This window comes from Chamaea fasciata, unplaced genomic scaffold (genome assembly GCF_029207755.1).
Source record: "Chamaea fasciata isolate MVZ Bird 193981 ecotype frontalis unplaced genomic scaffold, bChaFas1.0.hap1 SCAF_3, whole genome shotgun sequence".
Classification (NCBI taxonomy): Eukaryota; Metazoa; Chordata; class Aves; order Passeriformes; family Sylviidae; genus Chamaea; species Chamaea fasciata.
In genome coordinates, this window is record NW_027094088.1 from 100260043 (window position 1) to 100271176 (window position 11134).

An 11134-nucleotide genomic window follows, 5' to 3' on the forward strand; every position below is an offset into this window, starting at 1 on the left:
GTAAGCTGCAATAATTTTATTACAAAGAATTAGGTGACATGGTCTCTGAGAATGTGGGGAAAATCTGTTTTATCTGTGGTTTAAATCTATTATATTTATTTAATATATGTATATATATATGTACGTATTCATATTTGTCTTTATATGTCCCACCCAACTTTGATGCTTGATCATGTTGGCTCTGCACTGTAGTAAACTGGTATATGGCACTGCTATAAGTTCTGCATGTTTCTAAGTGGGAAGGAATGTTGGATCCATATCATCATGCCTAGAGTATGTGCACAACTCCTTACTCTGTTTGAAAACTATTGAAGATTTGTGCATGAAGCATTTACCTACTGTGTTCTTGGAGTTTTTCTAAATTTTGATAGCAAATGAGTGATAGACATTCCTCCATCAAAATCTATTTTCTATTTTTAGAAATAGAAACTGGCTCATTTAAAATTTATTCCTAATACCCAGTTTCTCCATGTAAACCTTATGATGGTGTGTAGCAGTGGAGACAGCTAACTTCCACTTGTGTTGCAGACAGTCATGTTGCAAACTTCCTTTGGATCCTTCTGCTGCCATCTTAGGCATTTGGTGCTCTGGGGATTTGTTTCCCTCAGCTATAACTATCACTGGGAGAAGAGCACCACAGTTAGTGCCTCTTGAAACTGGCAGAGTTGTTATGAACTGCTGTGTTCTTTGTTGCAGCTAAAACAGAGGCTACCAGTCAGTCTCGTTTTGCAAAAACCAGTCAATTTTTATATCATGTAGTACAAAGTGTGTTTGCTTTGGGATTTGTCCATCTCCCTTGGCAGTCTACATGATTTTCTAACCTGTCACATGAGAATTAAACACCATGTGACTGTCTTGTTTCTTCATATTATATTCACAGGTTTTTGACTTTTTTCCTGGGCATTACCACTTACCTCACCATCTCTCATTTAGATTACTGAATGCTGGTGAGGTAATTATTTTCTCTTAAAGAAGGACTTTTCTCAGAAGCCAGGAAGCCATGCATGCAAGTTAAAGTGGTTAGCAGCATGCCAGACAGGACAGTTGGCATTGGCTACTGAAGTGTGATTTTTTTACTTTGGCATTCTGGGTTTGCTTGTGTCTGTAGCCACAAAGACCAGATTCTTTCTTCCCAGCATTGAGTTTACCAATCCAAGAACCACTAAAATTTGTGATTAGTTTTAAAGACATGTTTAGACCATTTCTGGGCAGCAAAGCACAAAGACCTTAGTCATCACAGCAATTGCCTTGTGGGTTTTGCTGAGTGAGGGTTTCACACAACAAAGGTAACGATCAGAAGGACTACAAAATGAATGGATGTAGGGCTTTATCTGGTTTGCTGTCAGGACCTCCTTAGACCTGCCAGTTTTACCTTTCCTACCCTAAGGATCATGGAAAGTGCTGCTAGTCCCGTTTACTAGATGATTATGAGGTACTTCAAGTCACACAAGGAGATCCTGACAAATAGGTAGCTGAACATAGCTCTCCTCAAGTCCTACCTGAGAGGCTTAATCTTCTCCCAAGCCCATTTGTAACTCCTGATGTGAAAGGAGTGGAGTTCTCCATGCCAAAGGGTGGTGGGAGGCATGTGATCTGAGAACAAAGGGGATGCTCACCTGATTTTCTTTTGAACTGTTTGCTTAGGTGCCACCCTGTGTGTGATTTGCCAGGACCGCAATTCTCTCCGCCAGACTGTTGTCCGGTTGGAGCTGGAAGATGAGTGGCAGTTCCGTCTGCGGGATGAATTCCAGACTGCCAATGCCAAAGAGGACAGACCACTTTTCTTTCTGACTGGACGACATATTTAATTAAAAAGAGACCCATTTCCTGAATGGCACAAGACACTATTTGCCACCATCTCATGAAATTACTGTTGAGAGGCTCTGCTTTCTGACCAGAAACAGGACTGTTTTCTGTTGTTTATTAGAATGATATCTAATCAGACAGTTTAAGATCATATTTAGAAACATTGAAGTGACTTTTCTAGTTTAATGTTCTGATGGAAGTCATCCCTAATTCCTGATAGAGAATGGCACAGAGGCATTTCATATCAGAATAGAGGTCAATGAGTGCACTTCTTCTGTGACAAAGAAGACCACATGCAAGTTCATAAAGAAAAGGGTTAGGAAACTTTGCACATTCCAGAAACAGGAAGCGTAAATTTAGGAGCAGGTTCTGATTTACAAAACTTATTTATCAAACCGTTGGCATAGGGCAACAGGAGTTGATACAGTTCTGTAGTATACTGCTTCTGATTGATCCAGATAGGCTTTTTATACACTGATTTGTGAAGAATATTTCTTTAATAATAGGAACTCAGTTAAAGCTTTAATTTTTGGAATTACTGCCACACTGGATAATTTTACCATGCAAGACTGTTGGAGTAGAAGCCTAATTAAATGACTGGTTTTATTAGCATATGGAAGAGAGTTAACAAGGGAGATGGTAAAATGAGATGTGAACATTTAAACCTGAAACTGATATTAACTTGAATAACTGAACAGATCAAATGGTGGGACTGACCTGCAAGAGATTTATTTCTAGAACAGTGATGTTTTGTGTCGGAATTGTAGACTGGCTGTAGACTTCAAGCTGAGGCAAGTGCACTCAGGAAAGCAGATGAGACAGTACTAAAACACTCCCAATACAATTTCTGGGGATATTTTCTTGCCAAGGTGCTTCAAAGGAGTGAAAAAATGGAGATTACATTGCTGAGAAATTCAGGTGAAAATCTAAAAACATGTTCTAGAACAGCACCGGGCATTGTGATATTTCATATGCTCTAAGTGTTTAATCAGTGGTCACTGTCTTTGTCTCGGTGTTTGGAAATGCTGCCTAAGTTGCAAGCTTCCCGTTTGTCTTTGTAGAATCAGTGTTAATGTCACTCAGTCAAGGTGTAGGAAGGGTGAGTTTAGACATTGCCGGAGGATATCTAATATTTGGGCAGGCCTTTCTTGATGGATACACCAATGGGGATCATTGACTTTATACAGATGAAATGCAATTAGGTGGCTGAGTCTTTTACAGTACTGGCCTTGAAATGCAGGCATTGGTATGACTATACCAAAGAGCTAATTTGGGTTAATTTACAGAGAAAATGTAAGTTCTATAAGTTATGAATTCTGTAAGAGATGTGGATTGCTGTCTACAAGGAAATCGCTAGCAATCAGTGTGCTTCTAAATTTCATTGTCCATGTTGCAGAGTGAGAATTCAGTTTAAGTTTTGTGAAGGAAGGTGAGCATTGTCCTATGTAAATAGTATTACTGTTCAGTTTTCACCAGTTGATTAGTTAATTTAAACTTTTTTTAGGGAAGTGTGACATTTATGTCTAATCCATCCTTCATAAATAAAGTTCATGTTGCATGGACATCTGTCTTGGTGATGTACTGGACCAATAAGTATACACACCTCTGTAATGGAAAAAAAGGAAAAGCACTGTCTGAAAAGAGTTAAAATAATTAAAGAATGACGTGAACTGATCAAGAGAAAATACAGTACTACTTAATGGCCTACAACATAACACAGCCTCAAAGGTATAAGAGTTTATCTTGGTTTGGAAAGACAGGTATCTTCTAGGAAACACTGGAGCTCCCCTTGGAATGGAGAATATAAACCCCCTCCTTCCAAATCATTGTAGTTTTTCAATTAGGGGCTATCAGGCAAAGATACAGGAATAAGAATAACAGTTATTTACTAGGAATATTAAAATTACAAATGTAGTAGTACAAAAAAAACCCCAAAAAACAAGATAACAAAAATCCTAGAAACCCTGACAGAGTCAGAAATATGACTTGACACCCTGTTGGTTAGGGTGTTGGAAGCAGTCCAAATAAATCTTTCTTAAGTAACAGATGTGGTTCTGTTCTGGTCCTGTAGAAAGGGTCCAGTGGTGGTGAGATGGGTCCAGTCTTCCTCTGGAATCCAGTGGAAAACAGGCTGCCTGGTGTTCCTGAGTCTGTTTTTATCTAGGTAGGAATGGTTGGCTCCTCGCTCTGGGTGGAACATCTCACAATTGGATGATGTAATTGTATCAGTCATGTGGTGAGCCTTAATGGCCTATTAACAGAAGATATTCCCCTAGAGGGAGGATGGGTCATGGAGGAACACTGCCCCATCTGGTTTTAGCAGCTGGCCCATTAGCAGAAGGCACCTGCCCCCTCCCCCCTGGAGTTATGAGGAATGGGTTATACAAGAGATAAAGAAAACACCTCCCCAACCGGTTTCAACAGATGGGAAATAGAATACACATTTTTTTTGGTTACATAATGCAACCCAAGACAGAGTTTTTTGCAAGAACTCAGATTGAAAGACAGTGAGTTTAAACTTCCTTTCCTGTAACCAAATATTTAAACAACTTATACTGAGTGTCTGTTAACTTTTTTCTGTGTCTTACATCTGAGATTTGCCTTGTCAGTCTTTAGACATCCATTTTCTCCAAGAAACTAAAAAAGGCCTAAAATACAAAATAATAAAAAAATAAATAAAAATAAATCCCATATTTTCTTAACATTCCTTTTTTGCCACAAAGTTTCCAAAATTTTGACAAAATACAGCTGATAGTCACTTGAAGCCATTGTACTCCTGAGCGTTGTTTCATGTTACCCTTTTTCTCCATGAGTTACCTACACACTGTATCTTGTGTACAGGATAGGAGTCCCAGGGCCTGGCCTCAGCAGACCTGTGTCTATTGTGTTACCAGGTGCAATCATTCTTCATCACGGACTATATTTATGAGCAATTGTATGTGATGAAAGTTGCATGCATAGCCCATTTTCTTGGAGAGCACATCCTGTAATAAGACCAGATATGTCCTTACTCTGACCAAAATGTCAGGTACTTCCTGTCATGCTGTGGGAGCATTTATGCACACACATGGTAGGAAAACACAGCATTTTGCTCAGAGGAGGCCAAAAAATGATGGTGGATAACTCAGGGAGAAAGAGCCTCCAGAGCTCCATCCAAAAGTTTCTTCATCCCTGACCTAGTTTACAAGCTAAGCCTCCCTAAAATGTAAGCTTTCATGGAGAGAGTAATGTAAGTTTTGTGTCCAACTGGGACTCTGAGATGATAAAGTAATACAGATAAATAACAATGATCAATTAAAGCAAATCTGTTTGGGAGGGACAGGCATCCTGTGCTGCAACCTTTGGTGCTATAGTTCTTTACCAAATGTGCATGTGTAGGGCTAGGAACCCAGGTCCCAGCTCCACACTTTTCTTGTGTCTTTTTTTGTGAGAAGGAATCACTGACTTTCAGTCCCAGTGACCTCTGTAAAAAAACCTGGTCCGTGCCCATTATGCACACAAATCTTTTAAGTATTTCCTTTCTGGTTTTGGATGTGGCAAGAAAGCAGAACTCTGCATCCTATGGATTCACTTGATAATGTGATAGCAAACAAACTTTTTATAGCCTCTGCCTTCTTCTCTAGCACCTTCCATGCTTTCTGATTTAGTCATCCGCTACTATCACCTGCAGATAGTATTATTAGCCTGTTCTGAATTGTCTGTCAGAGAGGGAAGTAGTTTATGATTCAGCTTCTGCAAAAGACAGAGTCCAAATATAGAGAAGGTTATTGGAAAGGTGATATTATTTTCGTTCTTACCATCCTCTCTTCTCTATTAAAGAGCTCTTCACAAGCACTTAAGCACTAATGTCTGGTATCTAATTACTAGAGGATGTAAGGGATTTCATCCCTCCCTAGCAAGTGGCTCCTGTTGTGGTGATAGGTAATGTAGAGGTCTCAGCTCCCACTCTGCATCTAAAGGAAGTTGCTAAACATTGCTTGTGAGGGGGTTGCTTTTCCAAGGCTGTATCTGTGACACTTTGTGGTGAAATGAGTCACTCACACAAAAAGAGGTACAACAAACCCAAAAGATGGTTCAAGGGACAGTTCTACAGGGTAAAAATTGAAGAGTGAAATGGGGGCTATGAATGTATCCAGCAGCATGGAAGAAGTTGGGGGGCAAATATAGCTCCTGGCTGCAGTAGGAAGTGTTTGCAGGGGCACAAGGACCCTGGGCAGGGACTGTGTGCAGTATGAAAGAATCTGGACTTCCATGGAAATTGGAATTCATGTGGGTGTCAAGAGCAGCTCAACAGTACCCAGCCATCTGCTACAGGCTGCTGGTCTGGTCTGGCTGTGAGGGTGAGTGAGGATTGGGAGACATCCCTCCTTCCTGGCATCCATCCCCCAGCCACAACCACAGAGCCTGTGCCTGAAATGACTGTGCCAGAGCTGTTTCTCAGGGTGGTAAAGCATTCCAATTATCATAAAGCCCAACCTCTGCTTGCATCCCTCTGCCATGCATGGCTTGCCCAGAGAGCACAGCCCTGCACACTGCTGGGCACCCACAGCCCCATTGCACAGCCTCTCCCCACACCACACACACCACACCCAGGTGCCATGCTACCTTTCCACCTTCCCGCCACAGTCCTCTTCTCCCACATCATCCCCTGAGCAACCAGTCTTAATAATTCATCAGCTACCACTAAAATATTGTGGACATACTGATGTGAAAAAAAAAAAAATCCATATTCTTCCCTTTTTCCTACCATCTTAAGGGTACAGCTCTTCAGTGAAAAGTAAAACTAGTCCCATACATCCTCTGCCTGGTGTTTCTCTTCTGTCCCTTATCCTTGCTCCAGTCTACACCTGAATAAATACTCAGTGATTCTGGTAGTTTGCAAATGCTTTTATAACATTTCCAGTCCTGTTGTGAGAGCTCCCAAAATAACCATTGATGATTGTGGAAGATACAAATCTGGCAGTTTTGAGGCAGTAGTCCAAATGCTGACATTGTCCACTGCTGACACATTATTTTACTAGGAACTGATGGGGTATCAGATATAACAGTGATACTCCTGTGCTGTAAGAAAAAGGCATTGGGTATCAACAGCCATGATTTTAAGAAAGACCTCATAAAGCAGCTTCATACATAAAGGTGGTTTTGATTAAAATCCTCAAGGAAACTGAAATTTTAAATTTAGATTTTCATAGGAATATAAACAGAAGGAAATTTCTCCACACCTGTTACATGACCAATGTGTTGAGTATGCGCTTAAACACTGAACATACTACAGAGTATTATTCTGTCAGTGTGAGCTGTTGTGCTGTGGAAAATGATGACTGGCATCATTAACTACAATTAAGCAGTATTCTTTATACTTAGAGACAACAGGACTGACAGGAAAGTGAGTTTTTACTTGTTGCTACCTATCAGAACAATCAACAGCTTGGAGAACAGATATTGGCTGAGAGGTTATTGCAGTAATCACGGGGTTGATTCTGCATCATAAGATACACTTTCATCTATGGACTTTTGCAAACACACAGAACCTTTACTTTTATGTTGATGGCGTGATTTCTCTCTACTAGACCTTAAATTATTCTTGTAAATACTGTTTATTTATCAGCCATAAATCTCAAAGTTCTCTCCCAGACAAGATGGCACCTGAGGAGGGGCAGGCTGGCAGCCCTGTCTACCCTTCTGAAGTTCCCCACTAGAATCATGTTTGGTCTGAATTTGTAGCATCTTGAACTTTACCTCTGCAGGAGATGCAAAAGAGGAGAGTTATGACTCAGCATCTCTGTTAGATAGATTTTCTGTTTTGCTTTCTAAATATAGCTTTCTTAATATACATGGTGCTATAAATTTCCACAGGTGTTTATGAGACAAAAGCCTTTACAGAAAGAAAATAGAGAGAGCAGCTCCATAAGATTTGTCCATGGAAACTACTAATGTAATGTGAAAAGCAACTATTTTAGGAGAGTGAGGCTGTTCCAGTACAGTAGAGTTGTGATTGTATTTAAAAATACCTTAATCTTTAAGTTGAAAAATTATTCTATTAAAAATAAGATGACAGTTATCAGTTCAGCAAAATAAAGTTCACATAGAGGCCACCATGACCTAATATTTCTATATTTAAATATTCTGGAGTGATTACAATTTTTTTTCCCTTCTCATGATACAGCACTTGCAAATGCTGTTTATAAAAAGCAACTGGCTCCTCTTTAACCTGTGTCATGTAGTGAAATCACAGGACACTGCTTAAAACTGGCATGAAAACTTCTGTTTATAGCATAATTATCCAGTGAAACTTGTTGCCAGAGGAGGTCACAGAGGCTATGGGCTGAGGAGGAATCTAAAAACTGATGTGAAGCCTACATGAACTGTGAGTCTAAGAACATTTTCTGTGAATTTTGTGTCAGCTCCTATTCCACATTTGTTTTTGGTTGAAGACACCAACTGAGGAAGTAGCAACAAAGTTGTGAAGTCCTGAGAGTACAAAAATGGGAAGGGAGTAAGGGAAAAGCAGCTGCTGAGGTAGTTAGGGAACACTGGGAAGAAGGCAAGGAAACTGTAGCCTGGCTGTGTGTATGTGACAGCAGGAAGGTGGGATGGGGAGCAGGTAGTGGGGATGAGAACCTTGAGAAAAGTCTGGGAAACATAGTCATAATTTATGAAAATTATGGAGAAAGGTCCTTTTACATCTAGTTATTATTCCATTTATGAGTATATTTATGAGAAGTGTTTGGTGATGGTCACCCTTGGACATGGATAGCGGATGCATTGATCTAGGAACAGCAGCCCTGGGATATATCTATGTTGCCCAGGAGAAATGCCCACACTTGTTAGTGTTTCCTGGCTAAAGCAGAAAGTGCCTGAAATCAGATGGTACAGAAAATGGCAAAGGCTTCAGGAATACAGTGTGCTGCGAAAGATGCACACCCACTTCTTAAAGAATTTAATAAATAAACATTAGGCAGCATATTACAGTGATTTAAATGCTATTTCTGATAGATTGTTATACTTACCCATCACGGCTTGAAGAAATGGGTGGAACAGTGGCAAATTACTCCAACAAACAGTGGTTCCTATCTTTTAAATTTGGTGAATAGACCTTTCAGCAGGGGCAGGAATGCTATTGAAATTCATTAGGCGTGGCATTTCCCTGTTTATCTGAAATGAGAAGAATTGTATTGAATTTCCTTCCCCAAAATTGTTCAAGAAAGCAAATGTGATGTGTCAGATAGCTAATAAATGGGTTTCTGTGCTTACAGTCTTAACATTTAGTGTACCACGGAAACGAGTAACTTGAACATCTTGGTAACTTAAGTGCTGTGCTATTTTCTCTTGGAAGAGTTCCTCTACAACTTAAGGGTGACTTGGCTATTGGGCCACTTCAGAGTCAGTGTTTCTAATGTGAAGTGTGAAAGGGTCTAAGTCAGCATCATTTTTTATGATGATTAGATCTCTTGAAGGTGCCTTCCACATCAGTGTCCTGTGATCCTAAGACACCCATCAGGTGCAAAGTCAGTCCATCAGGGTTTCAGGAGCAGGAGCAGATCAGGGCCAGCAGCAGGAGGCTGTGTGACAGTGCTGGAGGGATGCTGAGGGAGCCCAGCAGAATCCCATAGCCCAGTGAGCAACTGAAGGGAACTCAGAGCGGGTTGCCTACATCTAATGCTTGTCCTGTGATACAAACTGGCACTTCCTTTTCCATGTCAGGCATTCAGAGCAGTTTGGCAGCTGTGTTAGTTTTGGTTGATACACAGGAATAACACTCATTCCCAATACTACCAAAGCTTAAAGGCAACTCCATGTAGCCATGAGTTTAACTCTCAGCTGGAATGCCAGAGCTCTTCTTGAGACCCCAGAATAAATTTTTTTAGGAAAGTATTTCAGACTTTAAGCAGTCCTGCATGTATTTTGGGATAAGAAGGGTGACAGAGGCAAGCACAGCTGATGCTGATGTTGCTGTTGAAAACAACACACTGTCCAGCCATGGCCTGTGATACCCTAATCCTCCAGCTGACAATGCCTGGTGGGCTGCCAGCTGTCACAGAGGGCTGTCACTTTCTAGTCCTCTCTATCTTTACATTCTGCCTACTTAGTGACACTCACAGTGGTGAGAGACCACATTCTGGCACCAGGCTATTTCTCTACTCTACGCCTTATTTCCAGAGTTTTTCCATCAATTGATTATTTTGCTACTCACTGAATTTGTCTATAGCCTAGGGTAAAGTATGAAGCATAGCTGGGCATATTTGTTCATTTGATAACTGTTATCAGCTCACAGTTAATGCTAGGACTCTCCTGCAGTGGGGTGCTATAAATAGCCCATTTCATTACATAACAGCGGAAAGATTTAGAAGCCTTTGCCCAAAGTCAGACATGTAACAGAAAGGTTCAGGGGTTTTGATAGCAACTTTATTTCACCAGCTACTGCAGTCGGTTGCCTTATAAGCAGAGGGATGATAAATAACAAAATCCAAGCCACAGGTTGTGAATATGAAAGTGTATCATAGCTGTGAGCTGGTGGTCAGTTTAAACACAAAATCTCAGGCTCTATCTTGGTGGCAAGGCTGCCATTCCTGCCAGCAGCTAGAACTGACTTCAAGATGCTGGACCCAGCTGTCCCCTCAGACAGAGCCCGAACTCTCAAAAGATTCAGGACAAGTTTATCTGATAAATAGTGTGTGATCTGTAGGGATCTATGTGGATTCTACATACTGATAGCAAACTAGGTACAAACAGAAGACCAAAAGAAAAAAATGGAAACAAAAATGGTCCTTTTTCAAATATTATTGCACAGAGGAACAGCAAAGTTCTGCTGCCTTCTCACTCATACAGTTATGGTTGTGGAGTTGTGCAGTTGTGCAGCTGTGCAGAAAGGCAGAATTAGATTTTGGCATTAAAAACCTGTCTTGAACTATTAAAATCCACACAAAATACGCCTAATGATGGTACTAAAATGTTTGCAGTAAAAATTCCTTGTATTCTGCTCCAGGAATTTATGAGTCAGTTAACTGTCTAACCACAAAATCTTATATGAAAGTTAGGATGCCAACTGGAAGTGAATTTGTGTTTTTCAGGGTCTAATTCTTCACTCAACCTTTTGACTGAACTAGAGCACTTGAGGAGTCAGTTGCAAGGAAAGTGTGCTCTGGTTTACTGAGCTCAGGTTTCTTGCTCTGACTCTGCTTCCAAGAACTTCGGCAGGTAAAATTAGCAAGAACATGATCACTGGGAAATTATATTCTCTGGAGCTTTGTTGTCTACAGCTAAAATCTGAAGGCAGCGTTTTTGTTTATGGCAGAAACCAACAGTGGCTTTAGTGTTGTATGTGAAG

General features: G+C 40.6%; 1 protein-coding gene across 1 annotated transcript in view; it reads left to right on the forward strand.

The window, feature by feature from the left end:
• Positions 1-3576, forward strand: part of GREB1 (growth regulating estrogen receptor binding 1) — an 87925-nt gene extending 84349 nt beyond the window's left edge. The window contains exon 33 of the mRNA XM_066179938.1: positions 1645-3576. Coding sequence (XP_066036035.1) covers positions 1645-1808 — 164 coding nt within the window. The 3' untranslated portion in view covers positions 1809-3576. The remainder of the gene's footprint in view (positions 1-1644) is intronic.
• The last annotated feature ends 7558 nt before the right edge of the window (positions 3577-11134 follow it).